Source organism: Camellia sinensis, chromosome 15 (assembly GCF_055761805.1).
Source record: "Camellia sinensis isolate YWXY chromosome 15, ASM5576180v1, whole genome shotgun sequence".
Lineage (NCBI taxonomy): Eukaryota > Viridiplantae > Streptophyta > Magnoliopsida > Ericales > Theaceae > Camellia > Camellia sinensis.
The window spans coordinates 97,362,290-97,388,733 of record NC_138975.1 but is presented as its reverse complement, the minus strand read 5'-3'; the positions used below and the strand labels follow the sequence as shown (position 1 = coordinate 97,388,733).

At 36.3% G+C, this 26,444-nt stretch overlaps 1 protein-coding gene across 1 annotated transcript; it reads left to right on the top strand.

The window, feature by feature from the left end:
• The first annotated feature begins 633 nt into the window (after window positions 1-633).
• Window positions 634-20,800, top strand: LOC114262334 (aldehyde dehydrogenase family 2 member B4, mitochondrial). Its single transcript, XM_028202695.2, has 11 exons — window positions 634-992; window positions 1,807-1,941; window positions 2,066-2,208; window positions 2,288-2,441; window positions 2,551-2,780; window positions 3,869-3,958; window positions 18,848-19,021; window positions 19,104-19,241; window positions 19,424-19,561; window positions 19,642-19,703; window positions 20,322-20,800. The coding sequence occupies exons 1-11, from the start codon at window positions 908-910 to the stop codon at window positions 20,593-20,595; spliced, it is 1,623 nt and encodes a 540-aa protein (XP_028058496.2). The 5' UTR covers window positions 634-907; the 3' UTR covers window positions 20,596-20,800.
• Window positions 20,801-26,444: the final 5,644 nt, after the last annotated feature.

Here is a 26,444-nt window from a genome sequence, read left to right as displayed (position 1 = left end):
ATCTCAATTATCATCATTTTTTATTTTACCCTCTTAAATTAAAAATGGATACAATGTACTCCTTCATCTTTTGAAATTTTTTAATTTAATCCTGATGTCTTCATTTTATTAACAAAATAGATGAAAAAACTTGTTATATTTATGATGAAAATATCTTTTAAAGATCTGTTATAAATATGACATATGCACATTACATACACATTTTTCTTCTTTTTTGTTAAGAAAAAGGAGATATAGGGGTTATATTGAAAATTTTTTAAAAATGAAGGGGTATATTGTATAAAATTTTAATTTGAGGGGATAGTGATGGTTGAAAATGGTAAAATTCCATTTTATTTATAGTCCTGTAAGGTTGGAGTGCCGTGCCAACATATCTAAGGCTTTGTTTGAAAAGTTGGGTTGACGTTTTGAATTTTTAACTATTTTAGTTTATGTTAAAAAATTTGTTTCGATTAGTTTTTTTGATTTTTATAAGTAAATGTGATATTTTATTTTACTACTTTTTAAATTTATTTTATATTTGATTTTTATGAGTAAATGTAATATTTTATTTTACTATTTTTTTAATTTATTTTATATTTTTGTGATTAATTTAGCTAAAAAAAAAAAAAAAAAGTCTAATTGCTAAACGAGAAATAATGGCAACAACATCCAAATAATAAGAATAAAATAAGCAAATACGTGTTTGGCAAAAAACACAAAAATAAAAAAGCAAATACGTGTGTCCCCCCATCTATCTGTATATTGCATACACATTTGTTTTGGAGTGAGAGCGAGCAAGTGGGAGACTTGTCTGTATTATTATTTTTTAAGCTTTTGGTTCAACTGGGCAAAAGCATCTCTCTCTCTCTCTCTCTCTCTCTCTCTCCCTCTCTCTCTCTCTACTTTGTAGTGTAGAAGGCCATCCATGGCTGCAGCTCGCATAGTCTCCTCTTTGCTCAGTCGTTCTCTCTCTCTTTCTGCCCTTTCTGCTGGTTTCTTTCTCTCTACAGGTCACCACTTTCCATCCTCTCATCTCTCTCCTCATACCATATCTGTCTATGTATATGTATGTATATATACACACAGACACTCACATGTTTATGTTTGTGTGTTTATGTAAAGTATACATGTGTGGTTGTAGCTTTGAATCTTTGAAGCTCTGTTTATGTCATCTGCTCTGACTTGTTTATCTTATCTTTATCATCTGCAGATTTCTTGTTTGACTTTCTAAATTTTGTTTGTTTTTAGTAAATTTAGGAATTCCTTCTACAATCACTTTTAAGTTACTTTTATATTATGCAGATTCAAGATTCAAGTTATATCCTCTGTGCAAAAAATTTGGATTATATATATATATATATATTTTATATGTATGATGTATGAAAGTATGGTAATGGAATTTGGAAAGAGATGATCATTGAAGGACTAGGAAGATGATATTTGAAACAGATGGATCACCTTTGACACAAGTGTCACAGACCAAATTATTTTGTATGTTACAAAGAGAACTCAAATTTAAAACAGAAAAAGCTTGTAGGAATTGCTGCTTAAAATCAGATTCAATTTAAAGATCCATATTACTAGATCACTGTATCATGTGATTGTACATTTCTAGTATAGTATTTTGTTTGTGACTCTATGTAATGCATTCATGCCTGATAAAATTCTCCCCCTTTGGCAAATGTTTCCGACAGTTTGCGCCACTACACATAAGATAGCTTCCTTGATTTCAATGTTCCACTTATTTATTTATTTTTAATTTTTTTTCTTTCTTTCTTTAGTGATTTACTACAAAAATTGATCTTCGTAAGAAACAAATTTCAGGAAGAAATTCTAGCTTGGCGAGAAGCGCCCTCGGATTTAGCACTGCTGCAGTGGCAGAGGAACCGATCACTCCACCTGTTCAAATCGAACACACCCAACTTCTAATCAATGGCCAATTTGTGGATTCAGCGTCCGGTAATTCATTGCTGATATATTAAACCACGATCCTCAATTCGGATTATTTGCCATATGCATATGATTTTTAATGTATCATATGCCAATACAATTAAACTGACATTGGATGTTATATTTGTCTTAGGAAAAACATTTCCAACCTATGACCCTCGGACAGGAGAGGTTATTGCTCAGGTTGCCGAGGGTCATGCAGAAGATATAAACCGTGCCGTATCTGCTGCTCGTAAGGCATTTGATGAGGGACCATGGCCAAAAATGACCGCTTATGTGAGTTAAATTTGTAGTTAAATTTGACTTTGTGGGTATTTTGTGTTATTGCCATTTTCATTTTGTTTTTCATTTTCAGGAACGGTCACGGATACTGCTACGTTGTGCTGATTTGGTTGAGAAACACAGCGATGAGATTGCTGCTCTTGAGACATGGAATAATGGGAAGCCCTATGAACAAGCTGCCACGGCTGAATTACCGATGTTAGTTCGTTTGTTTCACTATTACGCCGGTAAGATCATTAAAATGAACCAATTGGCATGTACTCCTGAATTTATGTATCCTTGAAATGTTAAAAATTGCATTTGATCATTTTCATTAATTATTCTTTACTAATGCAGGTTGGGCTGATAAAATCCATGGTCTAACATGCCCGGCTGATGGACCATACCATGTGCAGACATTGCACGAACCGATCGGCGTTGCAGGGCAGATTATTCCCTGGAACTTTCCTCTTCTCATGTTTGCTTGGAAAGTTGGTCCTGCACTCGCATGTGGTAATACTATTGTCTTGAAGACTGCAGAGCAAACCCCATTGACTGCTCTTTATGTGGCAAAGCTATTTCATGAGGTAGGTCATGTTAGCTGTATTCTGTTTTATTAGTTTTCTGACAACTTTCTTAATTTTGGTCTTCCTTCTTTTTTGTTCCCCATTCAATTTGCTTGACCTTAGTTTCATTCAAAGGCTCACTGGTGTTTCTTGTCTTACTATTTGGGTGACATCGTAGAGTCATATTGTGGATATCTCTACAAAGAACATAGGCGAGTTTGATTGGGGTATATAGAGGGGGGATATGCCCTTTTGATCGGATATAGGAACAAAGAAAAACATGTGAACCCCTCCTTTTTTATGTCCTTTGTTTGGTTACTGGATATGAAGTCTTGTGGTATATTATATCCCCAAAAGTACAGGATATGTAATACCATCCCTCCTCTATAGTATTGCATATACCCTGTCGCAAGATATATGTCATTCTTCATCCAACGGTAAAAAATAACCACTTTCCTCTTATCTCATACTACATCCTACTTTTTTCGATAGAATAAAAATTGCCCATTATATCCCATCTTATATCCCTAAGTATTACATATCCTCCTTAGCTCCTTATACCCAATCCACACAATCAAATATTTGTTTATAAACTATGATAGGGTGGCCTTTTGGATACTGTCTTCTGCTACTTTGTTCATGTTATCTTCAATATAGTTAATTATGTGTTTAAGTGATCAATTGTTTCCAAATCAGAATATTGCAAGATCGTGTAACCAGCTTCTGGAGTTTGAGTTTGGTACTCAAGCTGGAATTTTGTAGCATTTCCATAAAAAAAATCATATCCCTACACTTGTCAAATGTGTATGAACAATGATAGTGTACACCACTGGACTAAATTTTTTCGTACAAGATTATAGGGTGGAAAAGCCCTAATTGATGAAGGAACGAGGTACTTTAACACTAATATAAAACCACAAGGATGATGTACAATGTAATAGACATGTCAGATGTACTATATGTATTGTGGTATGCCTAGATGCACATATTCATCCAAACAGACATTTTTAGGTTGGTAAGAAGAAATATTCAGATATTCTGTGTGTGGGTGTGCGCGCGCGCTCGTGTGAGTAATCATTTTACAATTTAATGTGCAATCTTTGTGACAGGCTGGCCTTCCTCCAGGTGTTCTAAATATAGTTTCTGGCTTTGGTCCAACTGCTGGTGCAGCTCTTGCTAGTCATATGGATGTGGACAAGGTATCTATGATGTTTCCTTTTATTGAGTATGAATTTTGTCAATTTGATGATTTGTTTTACCTTATTTTGCCTCTAGTAATGCCATCAAAACATTGACAAGTTTTAAGAGTAAAAGAAGAGGAGACCCATTTGAAAAATATTTAGTTATTCAATTTTCTTGGGAAGTTTATCTAGTTATTTAATTTTGTTGGTATTAATAAGAGGAGGTAAAATATAGCGGTTGATCCTCGCTATTTTCTACTGTTTCATTTCTTTTGGTGCAATCATAAAAGGTAGGTTTGTTGATTATTATGTAGTCACATGTGAATTGTTTGTTGTGCACAAGGCACTTATCCAACATCCTGCTGACAAACTGGACACATGTTGAGTTATTGACAAAAAAATTACACCATCTTTGCATGCTGACCACCAAACTTGTTGCCCTTTTTATGACCGAGCATTGTGGGAATTTTTTTTCTTTTCAGAATTTTAAGGGTGTGAATTGAATTGTCATTATTAAATTTTCGACTAGTTTGTCTCATAAACAGTTATTATTCACTGAAATTTAACTAAAAGTATTGCTTGTCAAAATTAATATGTTATCGATTATTTGCTAAAAATAATATTTTTTTTGATTTTTTTTAAAGAAATCGAGCTTGTTGCATTCGGATTCTTGTCTATCCTATTCAAGATGAATCAGGACTTTATGCGACGAAAGGAATACGATCTAATGGCTGAAACTTAAACTGTAAGATTTTAAATAAAAATTTGGATTTGCCACCTAACATAAAACTCAGGTATGTTAGGTCATCTAGAATTTGGAATCTTATTTTGGAAACATATTTTACAAAAATTTGAATTTAATAGTGACTTCCATTTTGGTCTTAAAAAATCTAGAGATGAGTGTGGGAGTTTATTGTTACGGGTAGAGAAGGTATTAGGCACCCTACACCGCCCTTATCGTACTGCATTTCCAAATTTATCGATTTCTTTGTGGATGAATCTACTTTTGAAAATATTTTTGACAATAAAAGTAGAATTTAAAATTTTAATACGGAAAAATGATTAACGAAAATTAATAGTAAAGTGTTTTCATACTTATGTACATATGTATATATACACATATATATAGGGATTAATTTTTGCCAAATATATATATATATATATTCATATATATATATATATGGGTATTATTTTTATATATGTGTGTGTAAGTATATGTATATATATACCGGGGCAATTCCACCAATTTATATATACATGTGTGTTATAGTAAATATCATTTATTCATTTTTTATTTATATATATGTATATACAGGAGGCAATTTCACCAAAATATATATATACATATATATATTATGATCAACATACACATATATAAATAATACAGTGATGATATAAATAAGATAAAATGAATAAAAAATGAAATAAGATAGATTAACTTGAATGGAATAAATGAAGTAAATAGATAATATAAATATTGTTTATTATGATGAACAATGTATACAAATATCCACGTGTGAGTTTTAAAGAAATAAAAATACTTAACACATTTTCTTTTCTTTTCTTTTTCACTTAATTTTTTTTTTCTTAAATGCACTTTATTTTTTTTTTCCTAACTCTCTCAATTCTGCATTTCTTCCCGAGCCTCTCTATCTGCCCTTTCCTCTGCTCTATTTATAGAGTTGAAGGATGATGATGATGTTGGGATAAATAGAGCAGAAGGATGATGATGATGTTGGGATGGAATGATGATGATGACGATGCTAAGATGATGATGGAGGTGGAAAGTCAAAAAGAGAATTTGATTTGGTGGAGTGTCCACCACCTTTTCCTTCATTTTCTACATTTTTTTTTCCTCTTTAACTTTTTAGAATTTTATTTGGTGTGGTTGAGACATATGAACTTCTTAATTTGGACGGTTGAGATTTGCTTGATGAACAAGGAAATAATTAGGTGTAACATAGAACACCATAAATTCGTGGCTCTCTTTATTGATTTGTTGAAAAATCCCCCAACTAATGTTCAATTTTAACAAAAATTTGTGCCCAAAGGTTTTTGGGCGTTCTGGATCCAATAATAAGTTCCATTACTGCAAATTCCTTAGACTTCGGGCAAAATGGGGTATCAACGACTACTCCTCTTTGTATAGTTTTGGTTGATCAAAATTATAGAAAGATTGAAAGTGAGACACATTCTGCCCCAAGAATACTGAATATTAATTTTTTTCTTTATTTTTTTAATCAATTTTTTTTTCTTTTCTTTTTCTTTTTTACTTTTTTTTTATTTATTATTTCTCTTTTCCTTTTTTTTTATAATATTTTTCTTTTCTTTTATTCTTCTCTCTTTTCCACAACTGTGGCTCAATGCTTGACGATGACAAATCTAGTTTGGCCTCAATTCCCTAGGCACGTTCCTTTTGTCTTCTTTCTCCCTCCTTCATCTTCTCCATTCTTTTCTTAAGGACTGCTTGCTAGAGAGAGAGAGAGAGAGAGAGAGAGAGCAGAAACAAAAGCTGCAAAATCAGTCTCCTATAGCTCAAGCTTTTCATTTCTCTAATATGCCTTCGTCCCATCAGCCCCTTACTCTGTTTCTTGACTTGAATGACACGCCGATAGGAATAACTGTCATCGGCTCTTTTGAGCCTCCATAGAGTATCCCTACCCCTCAAGAGTATTCCTGTCCCTGTTTTCAATTTCCTCGCAATGTCAGTCGAACGATTGTTGGCAACACAAATTGACATTGAAGCCAATTCCCATATGCTAAAATCGTGTGTGGATACCGTAACCGCAATATCCAATTTGTCGCGCTGGTTGCAGAGTAAAGTAAATAAGGTGCAACGGCTGACTACGCAACCCACCCTCTTCCAGCGTATGTATTAAGACGCTCGGCGGGAGTCAACTGAAGAGGCAGAACATAGAGTTGAAGAGCCGGTGTAACACCCCGAAATAACCCAACATGTACAATGCATCAAGCCACATTCATTAATTAAATTTAACTATTCTCCAACCTTTACATCATAAATCTCTAAAGTTCTATACAAAAGTTCCACATGCGGATATACATTCGATGATGAGAAGAACACATGAATCTATAGCATGTGGAGCATCTAGTCTCAAACAATTAAAATGCACTTAAGGGCCGGTTACATTTTCCAAGGTAATAACCCGGTTACACAAAATGGTCTCTCGGACCTATACACGTTTAGCCCTTGGCTTACAAAAATTTGCAACAAAAATTTGAGAGAAGTCTACTTTTCACAAAACAAATCCACGCCCTCAACTCGGCGGGATCACCACATCTTTACCTGCACCAAAGTCCCATAGGGGTGAGCATAAAGCCCAGTAGAGGATTCTTACAAAGTATATACAGTTATGCAAACTCTCAATGAAAAATGCAAATGTCAATGCCATGCCATGCCATTTTAAAGAAATTTCATTTTATGCTCTGCTTGAAGATCACAATTTTTCAATAAAAGTTTACAATCTCAACAATTTTCGAAACTTCCAATTTTAATCAATAGGGGCGGTAAATACGACTCAGGTAATTCCTAGGTTGGTGTCTGCAAGTAGGCTCAACAAGCACTACCAGTAACCCCACTTTACTGGTTGCTAACCGGAAGGGAAGTGGTACCTTCTCCGCGCGTGTTTTCGGTTTTTCACCCTGGACACTCAGGCCAACCTATCAATCTCATCTACGCCCCCTATCCGGACTTATCAACGTATTTACCCCATAACACATTTCCATAGTTCTTATAACCATACCATTTTCTTTCATGATGTAAATATCTTCAATCTAAAATTACAATGATAATAAATAATTGAATGAGTATGCAATGCAATGATCTTTCCATACCTCATAACATTTCTCCATTTTCAAATGTCTCTACAATAATGTCAACAATCACATTTCCCATTTCCTCTTTTCAATGTTCTTCCACAAGATAACCATATGTCATCAACACATAGTTACAACCTTTCATTTCACAAGTCTTAACAATTTAGTCTCTTCAAGACTCCATGTAGTGTTTTCAAACATTAATCTCCAATGTTTATAATTCTCACAAGTCCATAGTACACAACAATTTGTCATCTCACAACCATGTATCATCATATATTTAACAATAGTTTCTAAAACAAATTCTTCATTTTGATATGTCAATTGATTGCCATTTTGTAAAACCACATCATGAAGCTACACATATCCATTCTTTTATCACAAGAAGAATAAAATCACTCTAGACATTTCCATACTTTCCAAAATCCCTAAATTTCTAGGGTTTTTCATCATAAACCAAACATTTCCATTTCCTTGGTGAAACTTTACCAAAACCATTTTTCTTGAGTTTAATAAAAGGGAAAATAACCCTAGGATTAACAAAGGGTTGAGATTTAAAACCCACTCTTAAACTCTCTACAATTTTGGTCTCAAAATAAACATTAGCATAAGATTTCAAGAAAACTTTTTAAATCAACGTCATTATAGCAAAACATGTATATGTAACTCAAGAAATCCCTATCTCAATGTTTGATGAAGAAATGGAGATGAAACCCTAGCTTTGATGGAAGATTCTTCAAGTTTCCCACAACACCAAGAGGAGCCCTAGCTTAGATCTTCAAGATTAGAGAGAGATGATGATGGATTTGGATCCAATGGATTACAAGAATCAAAGAGTTTTAGGGTTTTGATGAAGGTTTCTAGAGAGAAGGAGGAGAAAATATGAGGTTAGAGTGAGATAGAAAAGCCCCAAATGTGATACAAAATCTGCCAAAAGAGAAAAAAAAAACAGAGGTTCGGTTGCCCAGAATCGCGTACGTGCGGCGCCTTTCCCCGTACGTGCGGAGCGCCTTCCCTGCACGTGCGGCCCTCACCCCCGCACGTGCGGTGGTCCTTCCTGCACCACCTTCCGTACCTGCCTTTTAGGCAGTGTGCAATCATCTGAAGATCAACCCTCCCCGCACGTGCGGCGTGCCCCGTATGTGCGGCCCTAGCCCAGCAACCCAGAAATTCTCCGTTTCACTCCCGGGCACTCCGGACTCGACTGCGTACCCTCCGAAACAAAAGAAAGGCCAACTCGAAACAAACAAAGATGAGAATTAAAGAAAGGCGTACGGACACAATAGTCCCGATGAAAATGAAAACGAAGAGACGTAAAGTAAGACCGATTATCACAGCCGGACTACAATCATGGAAAGAGTATTGATGTTTAGTTATACCCCCTTTGATGGCCAACGGGGATACATCTCTTTTGAAAGCCTTGCAAATACTGAAGCAGGGTCTTCAAGGGCCTCTGCAAAATGAAGATGATGTGAGGCAATTGACGGTAGAGTCGAGCAGTGTAGCTGTTTGGAAGTGAAGTCTGCTTTCGACCTTTGCCGTCAAGCTCTGCATGTTGCTGGAATCTGTGGAATCTGAGACAGACCAACCATTTTTTTTTTTTTGTATTTTTTTTGTATTTTTTTTGCCACTTGTATCTGGTCTTGGATCCTGGATCTGAAATAAAATAAATATTTATATAAGAATGATGCATGAAAATTATTTATTGGAGTTTCATTATGTATACGAGCAAATTCATGCATACACAAGATGATACACCATGTTTTCAATACCAAACATACGAAAATGTATTGTTTGTATTGGATGCTAAATCACATATGGGGATTTTCATGAAATGTATGGAATTTGTTGTTGGAATTTTCATTAAGCATACGAGCAAAATATATCATGCATACAAGATGATATGTCATTTTTGCAATGCCAAACATACGAGAAGGTATTTGTCTATATTGGAGGACAAATCACATACGAGGATTCCATTTGAGATATCTCAATGAAATCAAACATGCAGATAGATATCTTTTTGAATTGTTTTTATGAAAATTGTTTGTTGAAATTCCATATGAGAAGGTATTGTTTGTATTGGATGACAAATCACATACGAGGATTTTCATTTGAGATTTTCATGCGTATTCTAGACAAAAATCAGATAGCAATAGGTCACATTAACCTGTTATGTGTGTAGTCCCTATCTTGGAGTGAAAATGCAATACGATGCAGATACATATCTTTACGAGATATGAAAATAAATAAATAAATTAAATAGATGTGTGTGGATAAGACCAAAGCACATGTTTGTGTAATAATAGTGCAATATGATGTATCTATTATGCGATGTGCCAATGAATTTGAGCTAACAGATACCTCTACGGGGTATGATGGATTTGATTGATTGGATACGACCGAAGTTTTTTTTTTTTTGTTGTTAAGCAATGAGAAGGTCACATGTTTGTGCAATACGATGCATTCCAATTGTGCTAAATTTTATAACATACCAATACGATGGAATATTATATTATATGCTAGTCTCTGATATAGAATTTATTACCATAAGCTTTTTTTGTTCTCTTTTAGTAAAAATTCTACCTCATGACTGATGGAGCAATTTTGAGAAGATTGACATTTCTTAGCTCAAAAGAATAGTCTTCCATTACTCATCTGTACAATTACTTACACATTCCAGGTGGACCAATCAATGTCCCAGGATTGACTATCTCTGCTTCCTAGATAAGAAGTTGATCACTCCATGATTAGGGAGAGGATTGCTAGTGACATTGGGCATGTTTAGAGGAATTACTGTTAGTGTGCCTATAATCTTGGCATCAATGAGGTCTTGTGTATTGTGCCGCAAGGAAAAACATTGTTTAATATCATGTCATGTTTGGCCAAAGTGATAGGCACATTGGAGATTTGGGTCAAACCCTCTCGGGAGCGAAGTTGGTGGTGGTTGAGCCGAAATTGGTGTTACCTATCCTACTGCCAATAGCTGGTTGAAGGCCTCAGCTATGGGAATTACCAGTGTAGTGAATTGTCTATTCCGACGATCGTTTGCTTGTTGCTGATTCGTTGGTTGTGTCATTTGTGCAAGAATAGTGTCTACTCTAGTTGCTAAGGCATGAACTTGCAGTGGTGGTATACCTGATAGGAGTTTATATTGTGATTGTAAAGGCAACACTTGACTGGAGTAATATTGGGAATACTGTTGCACTGGCTAAGGATATTATATTTGATATGGAGAGTTGTTATTGATAGGAAGAATTAGAGAAACTTCTCCCTCGTCGGGTTTCTTTATTGGATGAGGATGGTATAACTTCTCAATTTTTGGCTTAAGGATCTATAAGACGTCCTGTCTTTATTCCATCTTCAATAGCTCCCGTTGAATTATGACGTCTGCAAAGCTTTTGCCAATACTGGCACAAAGCTTATCCAAATAGATCCCTTTGCATGTTTGGATAAAAAGTGAGACAGATTCTGAGTCTGATATTGGCAAGTTCACTTGTGTAGTTGCTTCTCTCCATCTGAGCGCGTGATCTTTGAAAGATTCTTTTGGTTTCTAAGTTATACTCATTAATGAGCTTCGATCAATGCACAAATTTCAATTGTGCTTGTATTGCTTGATAAAGGCATGAGCCAATTCCATCCAAGACCGGATTCGGTGCATTTCCAGTCTGGCAAACCATTAAAGTGCAAGCTCTGTTAGGCTATGCTGGAACAATTGCATGAGCAGTTTATCATTGCTTGACCCAGCATAGAGCTTCAAATGAGCGATTGGATTTCCCGTGCCGTTGTACTTGGAAAACTCTGGCATTTTGAATTTAGGTGGGAGCTAGAAATCTAGAAAGAAGCATAATTCACTGAAGTCAGTGCTTCCATATATGTCGGTGGCCTGGAGGGTTTTCAGTGCTTCCTTTATATTTTGGATTTTTTGGGTAACAGTTTGGTCGATGATCGGGGTAAGAGTTGGTACATTATGAGGATGAGGTGGCTCGGGATTGTTGTTTTCCATATCCCCATGAAGGGATGGCCTTGCGTCGGTGGGACCGCATGGAAAACTTCAAGAGGTATTGTTGGAATGTTAAATTGTGTAGCAGGAATGGCTTGAGTTGTAGGGATAGGTGGAACAACAGGTGGTTGCCCGGTTGGAAGCACTGTGGATCTGGCTTGAGCATGGTTGTTGGAATGAGTAGCTGCTGGAGGAATATAAGGAGCTAATGGAGCTTGCGAGGATATGAAAAGTTGTATATCATCAAACGGAGATCCTCAATCTGGCGCTTCAGTTTGTTGAACTCGGATTGTGGGACCACGTCTGGATCTGCTTGAAAGCGTGATTTGGATCGGGTTATGATTGTCCTCTATGGTGGAGGATTGGCTGGTTGCTTTTTCTTGCCTTCAGGATCAACGTTGTCAGTGGGTGGCTGGGTAGCTCGAATGGATCTTGTGTAAAAGAATTTATTATCCGTTAAAAACAAATGATACGCTATCTAGAAATCAAGGTAGATCCACTCCAAAAATCAATAAAAGAAATTTGTTATAGCCAAAACCCTCTATAGTCCCAGTGGAGTTGCTAGCTATCGCACGCGGATTTTCGTCCATCTTATTCAAGATGAATCAGGACTTTATGTGAAGAAAGGAATGCGATCCAATGGCTGAAACTCAAACTATAGGATTTTAAATAAAAATTTGGAGTTGCCGCCAAACATAAAACTCAGGTGTGTTAGGTCACCTAGAATTTGCAATCTTATTTTGGAAACATGTTTTACAAAAATTTGAATTTAATAGTGACTTCCATTTTGGTCTTAAAATCCAGAGATGAGTTTGGGAGTTTATAGTTGCGAGTAGAGAAAGTGTTAGGCACCCTACACCACCCTTATGGTACTGTGTTTCAAAATCTATTGATTTCTTTGTGGATGGATCTACCTTTGAAAATATTTATGACAATAAAAATAAAATTTCAATTTTTAATACGGAAAAATGATTAACGAAAATTAATGGTGAAGTGTTTTCATACTCATGCACATATGTATATGTATACACATATATAGGGGTTAATTTACGCCAAATATATATATGTACATATATATACGGGTATTATTTTTACATATGTGTGTGTATGAGTATATGTATATATATACGGGGGCAATTCCACTAAAATATATATGCATATATATATTTTATGATAAATAATATTTATTCAATACATGCATGTATATATGTTTAGGGGCAATTCCACCAAAATATATATATATATATATATAAATGTGTTATGGTAAATATCATTTATTCATTATTTATTTATATATATATGTATATACAGGGGGCAATTCAACCAATATATATATATATATTATGATAAGCATACACATATATATAAATAATAGAGTGATGACATAAGTATGATAAAATGAATAAAAATGAAAAGCGAGCTCTCATCACATCCTTGGAGGTCTAATTATTGAGTTTTTCTCCCGGGAAAGCAGGACGAATGGTGTCGGTAAGTGATAATGCTGCTTCATAAGAAGTAGAAGGTATATCTATCATGAGTGCCTCCTCTTCTTTGAACAGGTTGACAATAGTCTCGATGGGATTTGAATCAAATTCCTAATTGAAGTTTGGAACTTGGAAGGAATCTTGTTGGCTCTCTTTAGTATTGGTGTTGTCCTAGACAATGGGTGGCAACAACTATGTAAAATCTAAAAACTTCAATGAGATTTCCTGAAAGTCAACTTGTATCTGGCCAGACGAGACATGATAAACAGTGTTTTCCCTTGCGGCACAAGATACAAGACCTCATTGACGACAAGATTATAGGCAAACAAGCAGTGGTTCCTCCGAACATGCCCAATGTTACCAGCAATTCTCTCCCGAACCATGGAGTGATAAATTTCTTATATGAGGAAGAAGAGATATCTAATCCCGGGGCATTGATTGGTCCACCTGAGACTGTAGTGATTTGTATAGCGGGCGATCCTTGTAGGAGCACTATTGCCATGGCTGACCTTGTACCCAACTCATCTCCTAGAAGAGCTACGAGAACACCAAGACCAATTGGAACCATTCACCCTTTGGGGGCAATCTATTGTCCTGAAATGCCACGTTCAAATAGTCAAGTAGCCGTAACCTTCCCAGTGGTTGTCGCGATTGTTGATACCCCATTTCGCCCCTAGTCTAAAGTATTTGCAAAAATGGAACCCACTATTGGAACTGGAATGCCCAAAAACCTTTGGGCACAATTTTTTGTTAAAATTGAACATTGGTTGGGTTATTTTTCAACAAACCAAGGAGGAGAACCACAAAATTATGGTGTACTGTGTCACACCTAATTATTTCCCTGTTTATCAAGCAAATCTCAACCTTCCAAATCAAGAAGTTCATGTGCCTCAACTACACCAAATAAAATTCTAAAAAGTAAAAAAAAAAAAGATTAGAAAATGAAGGAAAAGTTGGTGGACACTCCACCAAATCAAATTCTCTTTTTGACTTTCCACATCCATCATCATCTTAACATCATCATCGTCCCATTTCGACATCATCATCATCATTCAACTTTATAAATAGAGTAGAGGAGGAAGGAAAGAAGGGGGGAAGAGAGAGAGAGAGGCTTGGAGGAGAAAAATTGAAGAAGGGAAGAAATGAGTAGGGCGAGAGTTAGAGAGTAAAAAAAAAAAAAAGGGTTGCTGAGTGAAAATAAAAAAAATGTGTTAGGCATTTTGATTTCTTTTTAAAGCACAAAAGTGGATACTCGTGTATGTTGTGTATCAAAATAAACAATATTTATATTATCTATTTACTTCCTTTATTCCATCCAAACTAATTTATGTTATTTCATTTTTATTCATTTTATCATACGGTTGGCTCATTTTTCCTACGAAAGAAAATATCATAAATGCAAGTGTGCCAGCAAGGATTAAAAAATCCTTACAGATTAAATTCAAGCCAATTATCAAGTGATTGTGTTGGCGGTTCTTTTGTCTCTACGAAGAAAACTTCAAAGTTGCCAAGTATAGGGAAAAGAAAAATTAAAAAGAGGGAGACGGAGAAAAATGATTGAGTGAACAATTGGGGTGATTAAGTGAACAATCAAAGTAACCATTAATTACCTCTACTCCTATGCTTTGAAAATGAAGTGCATAAAATAAAGTGCATGAAATATAAATCTATATTAAACTACTCCTAAGATAAGGAAAATGACAAGAAAAATAGAATCAATTGTCTTTGATTTCAGTTGGTTCCTTTACAATGTAACAATGAATGGCTATTTATAGGCAAACATTTGTAGGAAAAAACTCCCTAAAACTACCAACTCTTCCACCTCCTCCATTTCATACTCTATGATCTTTCATAACTTCCTTCAACCTCCATTTCATACTCCATGTTCTCCACTTTGTTCTCCATCATTTTTCCACATTTCATAACTTCTCATAACTTTCAAATGAGTAAGAGGGTGCCACATGTCCAGTAATTTTATAAATAATAAATAATAAAATTGTAAATTTATGGTGCCAACACATACTTATGTCATCATTCTATTATTTATACGTGTGCATATGTTTATCATAATATATACATGTATATATTTTGGTAGAATTACCCCCTATATATACATGTATATAAAAAAAAAAAAAAAAAAATAATATTTACCATAATATTCATGCATATATACATTTTGGTGGAATTGCCCCTATACATATATACATGAATGTATATATTAAATATTATTTATTATAACATGTGTGTGTTTATATATTTTAGTGAAATTACCCCCTATATATACATGTATATAAATAAAAAATGAATAAATAATATTTACCACAACATGCATGTATATATATTTTGGTGGAATTGCTCCCTACACATATATACATGCATGTATTAAATAAATATTATTTATAATATATGTGTGTATATACATTTTGTTGGAATTGACCCCTTTATGTAGATACATATACTTATGCACACAACTATGTAAAAATAATACCCGTATATATATTTGGCAGAAATTAACCCTTCCGTATATATATGTGCATGAGTATGTATATATACACACACATATATATAAATATATTCTTATCATCATAAATATTTTTAAAGGTAGATCCATCCACAAAGAAATCAATAGATTTGGATCGTAAGGGCGGTGTAGGGTGCCTAACACCTTTCCTACTCGTAACAATAGACCCGAATTCATCTCTGGATTTTTAAAGACCAAAATGGAAGTCACCATCAAATTCAAATTTTTGTAAAATATGTAGCCAAAATATGATTGCAAATTCACTAGGTTTCTTGCACTAATACCTCTCAACAAAATGATGTTGCTGAACGCAAAAATCGCTATCTCCTTGATGTCGCCCGTTGTTTATCCTGTGAGATGCGGGTTCCTCGATCCTATTTGAGGGAAGTGGTTCTTATTGCTGTTTATTTGATTAATCGTCTTCCTATCCAAGTTCTTCAAAAGCAAACACCTCTTCAAGTTTTGTTCGAGTTTACCTCTTTTGGGTTCTCTATTTCCCCTAAGACCTTTGGCTGTGTTTGTTTTGTCCATAATCATTCATCCACTTGTGGTAAATTAGATCCTAGGTTTCTTAAGTATGTGCTGCCACACAAAAAAGTTATACGTGTTATCATTCTCCCACTCGCAAATGGTTTGTCTCCATGGATGTCAGTTTCTTTGATTTTCAGCTTTACTTTCCGCCCTCCTCGGTATCACAATCATCCTTTCCGAGGGAGCCTTGGTGTGAAGAGATTTCTGTTCCACTTCCGCTAGTAAGAGCAGATGATGCGCCAGCAGTTGTTGAGGAAAAGGCAACAAGCAAAGTTTATATCAGGGATAAGGACAGACAGCAAGTCCCCTGGATGCAAGAGCCTACTTTCTCTTCTCTACTGCCAACTTCTTCTCTGGATGAGTGTCCAGAGTCACTCCTCTCTCTTGAGAGTCCAGACAATTCTAATTCTAATGCTCTTATTCCTGAGTTTTCAAATCTTGATATTCCCATCGCTATTGAGAAGAGGGTTAGGACATGTACCCAGCATCCTACTACTAATCATGTATCTTATTCTAATCTGTCTTCCTCATATAAAGCCTTTCTGTCTAAAGTGTCTTCTGTGAGTCTACCTACCAATTTTCAGGATGCTCTCTCTATTCTTGAATGGAAACATGTCATGATGGAAGAGATGAGAGCTCTCAGCAAGAGTGGCACTTGAGAGTTAGTGGAGCTACCTAGAGGAAAAAATCTAGTTGGGTGTAAGTCGGTGTACACGGTAAAACACAAAGTAGATGGTTCCATAGAGCGGTACAAAGCAAAACTGGTTGCTAAGGGCTTTACTCAGACTTATGGGGTAGATTACTAGGAGACATTTGCATTGGTTGCTAAGATGAACTCTGTGAGAATCTTACTCTCTCTTGCTACAAATTTGGATTGGCCACTTCATCAGTTTGATGTGAAGAATGTCTTCCTTCATGAAGACCTCGTAGAGGAGGTTTATATGGATATTCCCCCTGGTTTTGCAGATGCTAAGTCCAAAGGAAAAGTATGCAGGCTCCGAAAGTCGCTTTATGGGTTAAAGCAGTCTCCTAGGGCTTGGTTTGAAAGGGTTGCTCAGGCTATGCTGAAATATGGGTTCAAGCAAAGTCAAGCTGACCACACCCTATTTGTGAAACACTCTTCCCATGGTAAGACCATAACTCTTATTGTCTACGTTGATGATATTGTTATGACAGAAGATGATGTTGAGGAGATTCCTCGTTTGAAGGAATACTTAGCCAAGGAGTTTGAAATCAAAGACTTAGGCAATTTGAATTATTTTTTGGACATTGAAATAGCTCGGTCCAAGGATGACATCTTCCTACGTCAATGGAAGTATGTACTTGACTTGCTGAAGGAAACTGACATGCTTGGAGGTAGACCGTGTGATACACCTCTAAACTCGGGCCAGAAACTAAGTGAGAGGGAGATCTAGTGGACAGGGGAGATACCAGAGGCTAGTGGGTAAATTCATATATTTATCTCACTCACGCCCAGACATTGCTATTGCAGTGAGCATGGTTAGCCAGTTTATGCATGCTCCTAGAACTTTCCACTTAGAGGCAGTTATGAGAATTCTGAGATACCTGAAGGCCTCTCCTAGAAAGGGTCTCTATTTCTCAAAACATGAACATCTCAGCGTGGAAGCATTCACTGATGCGGATTGGGCTGGATCCGTCACTAATAGTCAATTGTCTTCAGGATATTGCACATTTGTTGGAGGCAACCTAGTCATGTGGCGCAGTAAGAAACAGAATGTGGTTGCTAGATCTCGTGCTGAGGCAGAATTCAGGGTTATGGCTCAGGGTGTATATGAGTTACTAAGGATTAGACTATTGTTAGGCGACTTGGGGATACTTCAGACCGATTCCATGAGATTATACTGTGACAACAAGGTTGCAATCAACATAGCTCATAATCTAGTTCAACATGATAAAACTAAGCATGTAGAGATTGATAGACACTTCATTAAGGAAAAACTCACTAGTGGCATCATATGTATTCTATTTGTGAAGACTGGGGACCAACTAGCAGATGTTCTCACCAAGGGATTAGGGAGCAAACCATTTAGTAACATTCTTAACAAGTTGGGTATGAGAGATATCGTTGCATCAGCTTGAGGGGAGGTGTTAAATAGGGGAATAAATATTGTTTCCTTATTGTGTGATTTTATTTCTCTCCTTAATTGATGTAATGGGCTGACCCATAATTTATGCCTTGTGACACTCCTGTAATTACTTATAATTATTTATATGAAAGGGGATGAGGTCTAACTCAAACCCTAACTCTTTCTCGTTTCTAAATCTACACATACCAATTTGACACCTCCTCTGATAAAATCCTAGTTCCGTCCTTGGGTCTACTAACATAAGAATGGGTGGACACTGTGAGAAGACTTTGAGCATACTAAGCGGCTAGGAAACTACCTTTTATATCAACCATATGCAGTAATAGCGTTCCTGAAAGTAATTGACTTACCATTTGCTCTGATCTCAACATTACCAATTATGTGGCTAAACTTGAATATCAATTTTGATGTTCGTTCTCTTTGCAGCTTGCTTTCACAGGATCAACTGATACAGGTAAGATTGTACTCGAATTGGCTGCAAAAAGCAACCTAAAGCCAGTGACATTAGAGCTTGGAGGGAAATCTCCCTTCATTATATGCGAGGATGCTGATATTGATAATGCAGTGGAGCTTGCACACTTTGCTCTCTTCTTTAATCAGGTTTGATCCATAATTTGACCTCAAAATTGGTCTTCTGGCTGGCATGGAAAACATTGACTTCAAATTTTAAGCTATTTTATAGGGACAATGTTGTTGTGCGGGTTCTCGTACATTTGTGCATGAGCGCATATATGACGAGTTCTTGGAGAAAGCAAAGGCACGTGCTATGAAACGTGTCGTTGGTGATCCCTTCAAGAAAGGTGTTGAACAAGGTCCTCAGGTATTGCCCTCTTATGCTGTTGTAGAACATTGAGATTATGAATGTCTAGAGTAAAACATTTTAAAAAAAACTGACATTGGAGAATATAGTCCTTTTTCATATTATTCTCATGTTCCAAAAATTGTATCGGAGCCCCCAGAGCAGTAAAGTAATGTTGTTTGTGAACTTTATTTATATCTCAGATCGACTCGGAACAATTCGAGAAGGTTCTTAGGTACATAAGATCTGGTATTGAAAGCAATGCTACCCTCGAATGTGGTGGTGGAAGGCTAGGCTCCAAAGGATTCTATATCCAACCCACCGTTTTCTCCAATGTTCAGGTATTTTCAGTTGTACTTCTTGTCGTTAATTGTGTTACATATTAGTTGAAGTGACATATTGTGATATTTTTATCAATTAGGATGATATGTTGATAGCACAAGATGAAATCTTTGGTCCGGTGCAGTCCATCTTGAAATTCAAGTGAGTTGCATTACTTCCACTATATCTAGTTATTGAATTCTTTCCTTTTACCTTGCTCTATTAAGAATTTGGACATTGCATAAATATGAAATGATTCACGCTCGGCACCACTGCCGCCACTACTCCACTACTAATACAACCATTAGTACATTAGCTTCAAGGATACAACCATAAGAAAAAGTTTTTTGTAAAAATTTCCTACTCAAACAAACAGTCTCAATTTCATTTTCTATAGCCGTGCAGACTGCAAGTTGGTCATAATAAAATACAGTCATCAGCTGTTTTATCAAATAAAAAACGCAAGTGCATAAAATTTCTTTCCTAGGATGATAATCTTTCAATACTAACCAAACATGAGATCACTTGTTGAAATCCTATGATCAGCCTACATTAGATGAGTGTGCTATGAACATACAAAAAAAAAAAAAAATTTAAAGCCCACCCCCAAAAAAAAAAATAAAATAAATAAAATTGAACAACTTGATGAAAATCGTTACAAGTATCATTTGGATAGAAGTTAATGTTTGTGTTATTTCAAATCTTTACAAATATCATTTGGAAAGAAGTTAATGTTTGTGTTATTTCAAACAATCTCTCATACGTTTTGTTCAATACCAGCGACATCGGTGATGTGATTAAGAGGGCAAATACAACGCGCTACGGTCTAGCTGCTGGAGTTTTCACTAGCAATGTGGATACTGCAAACACCATTTCTCGGGCACTGAAGGCCGGGACTGTTTGGGTTAATTGCTTTGATGTCTTTGATGCTGCAATTCCTTTTGGTGGCTATAAGATGAGTGGTATTGGCAGAGAAAAGGGAATCTACAGCCTTAATAATTATTTGCAGGTGAAGGCTGTTGTTACTCCTTTGAAGAATCCAGCGTGGTTGTAATCGCCTATTGCCACCTTGTTCTCATCTTACCCTTCTTTTTATGAATAAATATGCAATATATATTCGGGTTTGCGCTTGAAAAGGGAAAGTGAGAACATTACAGGTATTCATGCTTTGTTTGTGCTTGAATGATCTACTCAATTGTGTAATGCATTGCTGTGAAACTTTGGTATTGGTGATAGAATTTGTTGGGTTCATGAAGAAATTCCGAATTTGGTCCCATGTGATGGAGTTTTGCAGGATGGGATCAATTTCTCTCTTTGAATTTGATTTGGTTTGTTGTGACTTTTCTGTACCTTTTTTTATTTTATTTTTTGGATGACCAGGTGTCCAGGTCAGTTTACACGCACCTCGATTAATTGCGGGCCTCAAGCAAAACACCCCTCCACGTGGATTGGAGAAATCCCGGGCCTTTTCTATAACTTTTCAAATAAAACTACATATTAGAGCTATAAAAATGATTGGTAGTGACACAGAATACAAGAGGATTTCTAAAACCCTATTCAGGTTTAACATTCCCACAAATGGTCAAAATTTAGAGCAGAAACAGCCTCAGTGAAATATCTGTTTCTGTAAAAAGAGATAAATTAAATAATTAAGCTAAAGCATAGTCAATGAATATGAATTTAGTTCTCATATATGAAATCCAAGGTTTGTTCAAAGTCAAGCTAAAAACAGTGATGAGTTAGGCTGCCTACTGAATTAGCTGAAGAAATTTGAAAACTTGCATATTATTTTCTCTATTCTATTTCAGGGTAAATTAGACTGTTGGTCTACAAAATATACACTCTAGGTCATTTTAGTTTTTGATATTTTATTTGTATCAATTTGATTTTCAATTTATCTAATTTGTATTTAAATGGTTCTCGTCGTCATTTCTGTCCAATTTTTTTGAGAGGTGTAGGGGATTGAGATCCTCATCAATGGAGATATCCATTGTAATGTATAAGATTATGACATGTCATTAAAATTAAAATTTAAATATGTATAATCATTGAGTTATTTTGAATTTTTTAATTTTTCAGCGGATTTTAATTTTGAAATGAAAATAAGATGAAGTGGTTCTTTTAAAATCATGTAACAGAGAGGCTCCAAATCCATATACGAGTAGTTTTGTTAAATTTGGACGAATGTTGGACAAAAATGAAATTGGAAATTATTTAAACACAAATTGAATAAATTGTGAACTATTTGACATAATTAAAATATCACATATCAAAACAAAATAGAGTATATTTTTTAAAAATCGACCATGTGTTTGCTAAAAAAAAATGACCATCTATTTAATTAATTATTTTATTTTTGGAAGGGGTAGGGATTGGGGAAAGAGATTTTGGAGCTTGACCCTAAGTGATGAGCTTGGCTGACCGAAGGGATCCAGGGTCAACCGATGGGCCTATGGGCACAGCTTCCACGGGCTCAAAATAGTTTTTTTTTTTTTTTTTTTGGGTGTGAATAAGTCATAAATTAAAACGACAAGAGATTACACTAATACCCGGGGCGTGTCCTATGCCCTAACAGAAGCTATACAAAACTGCCAACACAGCAAAAAACAAAGCAATACTGCCAACCTGTTCAGTATTGCCAACACAACAAAAATCTGCCACCACTAAAAGATCAGACTATGTATTCACCTGTTCATATCCACCATGGCAATCAATACAAAAATGTCTATGTGTTCAGATTAAAAGATTTTAATATGTTCAGGAATCTCATACAGAATTTATGTTGAATGTGAACATATTTTACATTCTCAACCACCCAAAACAAAGATAAACACAGTACACGAGCAATCCCTAGCGCCGCAAGGGTAGGCTAAAAGAGGTCATATCTGGACAGAAATTAGCACTAGACAAATATATACAAATTAAAATAAAACTTTCTTCACACTTTAGGCGCTCCCAGTAACCATTTGTACTTGTAGCTTCCTTCCAGCAAGGTGCACCCAACTGCCTTTGATTCCCGCAGCCCCAGTGCCCAGCTTTCTTCCACTTTATGTTAATAAAACCTGTCCAATATAGGATATTACTTAAGAACACCTCAAGTAGACAAGGTTGTATTACCATATGTAGTTTTTCCAAATCACAATCACCAACACAGATAACATATATGCTCACATCACTCAACCCTTTATTTAGAAGCTCATAACACTCGGCAAGAAAAAACAAGTACACAATATATAAGCTCTCATCACTTAACCCACACAACGTGGTTTCAACATATACCTTCATAGCCTCCTACACCTGCAAAATAGATAAAGTATGGCTATATATGTAGTATGTTAGAATTAAACTGTATGGGTAGTGACAAGTTGGTAATATAGATGTACTCACATCCTTCAACCCACATTGGTTATAATTTATCTTCATTCTAGCAAACACTGAGCTACACAAGAAATAAATCATTAGAAAACACACAATCTTGCTCACTTTCACTGAACCCACATTTACTGAGCTCCCATTATCGCTCATTCTTCTAGTGTCTCCTTCCATGCCTGTATAGTCTTTTAAGATAGACTAAGGGAGACTCTAGGTGTTCAACAACCATCTGTCAGTAGGGCAGCTTTTCATGTTAGTATACGGAATCGAATCAGGTCTACAATCAATTTAATAACCACCTCTTTTGGAATTAAGGCTTGGTTAAAAATTCTATTATTCCGAGCTAACCACAAATGATTAACAGTAAGTAAACACAAGTATAGAGATAATGGCCTTCAAGGACTTACCTTTGATTTGTTGAGACAAGAAAGTTACCAGATTAGGCCAAGGCAGATTGGACCAAGAAACAACAATCTTAGACTGCAGGCTAGTCCACACTCTTTCAGAGAATGGGCATGGGAAGAGCAAGTGACAATGATCCTCACAATCTCAATTACAAAAAACACAGACTGATGGTTGATCAATGCCAAACAACACAATCCTATCGCCAATGGTAAGTCTGCCTTGGATTGCCATCCAAGTCACAAAGCTAGTCTTTGGGTTATTACAAGGACCCTAGATCAAAGCAGCCTAAGGAACAATGGTAAAAGCTTTCCTCCAAATATTCCAAGTGGAATTGATAGAGAAAGAACCATGCTTATCAGGGGTCCAAATAACCCTATCAATCCCATGGCCACGCTGCAAGGTACCAGGGGTATTATCAGTAAGATCCCTTACCTCCCAAGTATTGGCAATGGGCCACTTCCAAGCTTGGTCATAGACAATCTCCTTAACTTTGGACTCACTATTGAGATTAGTGTCATACATAATTCTCTTCTGAAATTTATCCCTCAAAGAGCCAAAGGGGTGCCAATTATCATACCATAAGAAAGTGTTCAAACCATCCCCAATGACATGCTTGATCATGGGATAAATAATAGGTCTAAGTGCCAAAATCTTCCTCCAAACCCAGGAGGGGTGTAGACCGCCCCAAACGCTCTTCGCGCCCTCCCCTTTTGGAGAGGGTGCGAATTGGGTTCTAGCTACTACAGTTCAGATTCCCGTCATAGTTCTGAATCTAATCTTACAAAGTGCAATGTAAGACTGATAAATCACCAAAGAGTCAAAATCTGGCAATCGATTTTGGAAAATCGATTTTGAATCAAAAAGCGCCAAACATGGACTGTTTTGCCAGATTACAGAGTCGCCACCTAAATATTTTGTTTTTGGAAAATTTAGAAAACCCTGACTCGTGGCAAAGGCCACGTGTCCGTCATTACCAAAGTTGCCTCGGCTCGGGAACTTGGGTATGAGAAGGGAAGGTCATAACATGAGCACCCCCGCTCGCCCGATCAAAGGATCGACCTTTACTAAACATGATATGTTGTTTTATAAACACATGCGTTCTTGTTCTGGTTTATTAGAATAGCTTACTATGTGATGCGCATAGCACATAAGTATAGACTCAATCACGAGAATTGGAACAAAACAACTCATGTTTGTTTTTGAAAATGGTTTGAAAGTGCTACTCACAAGTAGGCTAAAACGTGGATTTGCCACCCTCGAGTGGGCTTTAAAACATGATGATTTGCCACCCTCAAGTGGGCTTAAAACATACATTTGATGAATTGTTCCAATTCAGGCAATAAAGCCTTCACCCACGGGCATTCATGCAATTAATCACTTAAGCAAATATCCTCATGGCAAGCATGCTAAACATGGCAACACTCACACTCATGCAAGGATGCTAAAGCGTAAACACTTACAGTGTACTTCGAGCCAAAACAAAAAACTAGTTAGAAATCATGCATGATCCTAGCTATGTTAAATGCTTAATGCAACACATGCAAAATGCAATGAGATAGGCTCGGCTACCTAAGATGACATATGAATGCAACACTTGATAGCATGCTTTGAAACACGTATTCAAGTAGGTATTGAAATATAATGCAGTTTGAATGATACGCCAAGCCCGTGCATGCAAGACAAATAAATAATGCACACATGCAAGCATAAGGTATGCTAATTGAAAAATGCCCTAAAATTAACCATCGAAAGTGGTTAAGTAAAAGGGAGAAAGAAGTGGGGTTGGAAGACATGCATACACACACGCACCCTTATTACAACATTTCGCCCTCTCGAAGGAGGGTCCGAATAAATAAGCTAAGCTAACTACGTTAAGCTAAGCTACTTATTACAAATCAACTAATTAACTAACTATTCTAACTAATTAATTATTACAGACCGAATTGAATTCAAACAATTAGCTATTCTAAGCTAACTAAGTACAATACTCAAATCAAATAATTAGATACAACTAACTAATTAAAGCAAGTAAATCGGCCTCGTGGGTGAGGGAGAGATGCATGCTCGGTTTGCTTCGCCCGGAAAATGCATTGCCTTGCCATGAGTTGTCTCTATTTACACTCGCGGAGATCTCAGAACATCATATGAACTTCCAGGTTGCATCTGCCCCAATACAGGAAGATTTTGGACAATTTTGCTGCAGGTGGCTGACTGGCCACCTCAACTAGTTGGTAGGCTACCTCAACTGGCCAACCGGCCAGTACAAGTGGTCGGTAGGCTAATGCAAGTGGCCGGCCGGCCACTTCTCTTTCCAGAATTCCACTTTTGCTGCAACAGAGAACAATAAAGGCACATCAATGTATTTGCAAGGAAATGTATGTGCAACCACTCTCCTTATCATTTTTCAAGCTCAAAGGAGCGTAGTACTCGGCTCTCAAGCCACCAACCATGCATCTCAAGGCATGATGGCCAAAGAGTCAAGCTTGCACAATGTTAGTGAATGCACAAACAACACAAAGAGCCTCCACCTCTATCATGCATGATCAAGAGGGTTGGCAACCAAGAAATGTGACACGTTTCATCACTATAAGTGTGAAACGTCCCACATTTCTTGTGTTTGGATCAGAATGCAATGCAAACAACATGTGCTATCTTGGCATGCTAAAGACCTTAAAGCATGCAAGCGATACAAGCATAACATGTTGAGAACCAAAACGATGAAACTACTGAAGGACACAACACTAGAGACATGCAACACAAAGCTCGAATGATTAAACCAACCAAAACAGAGCTATAGCAGGCCAAAACAGTGGTTGAAATGAGCTTAGAAGATAGCATGAAAAGCAAGAAAAACATGCTTATGTATTGGATCATAAACAAGGCATAAGGCACAACTTTCAAACATAATGAAAGGGTGATATATGTGAGTGTGTGACAGAGAAATATGCTCTGAAAACACATGCTAAATGATGCCAAAACATGCAAACATCACAAGCACAACATGCTAATGGCCTTAAAACTCAAAGCTAGTAAGGGCCAACAACACTATAGCTATACAAAGAAAGGCATGCATGACCAAAGCTATTCAAAACAGAGCTGGAGCATGCTAAATAAAGGCCAAAAACA

What these genes read in the sequence shown, in the direction of transcription:
- LOC114262334 (XM_028202695.2), top strand. Translation starts at nt 908, where the DNA reads ATGGCTGCAGCTCGCATAGTCTCCTCTTTGCTCAGTCGTTCTCTCTCT. An exon ending in TGGTTTCTTTCTCTCTACAG is followed by an intron (nt 993 to 1,806) that starts GTCACCACTTTC and finishes AACAAATTTCAG; the next exon opens with GAAGAAATTCTAGCTTGGCG. An exon ending in ATTTGTGGATTCAGCGTCCG is followed by an intron (nt 1,942 to 2,065) that starts GTAATTCATTGC and finishes TATTTGTCTTAG; the next exon opens with GAAAAACATTTCCAACCTAT.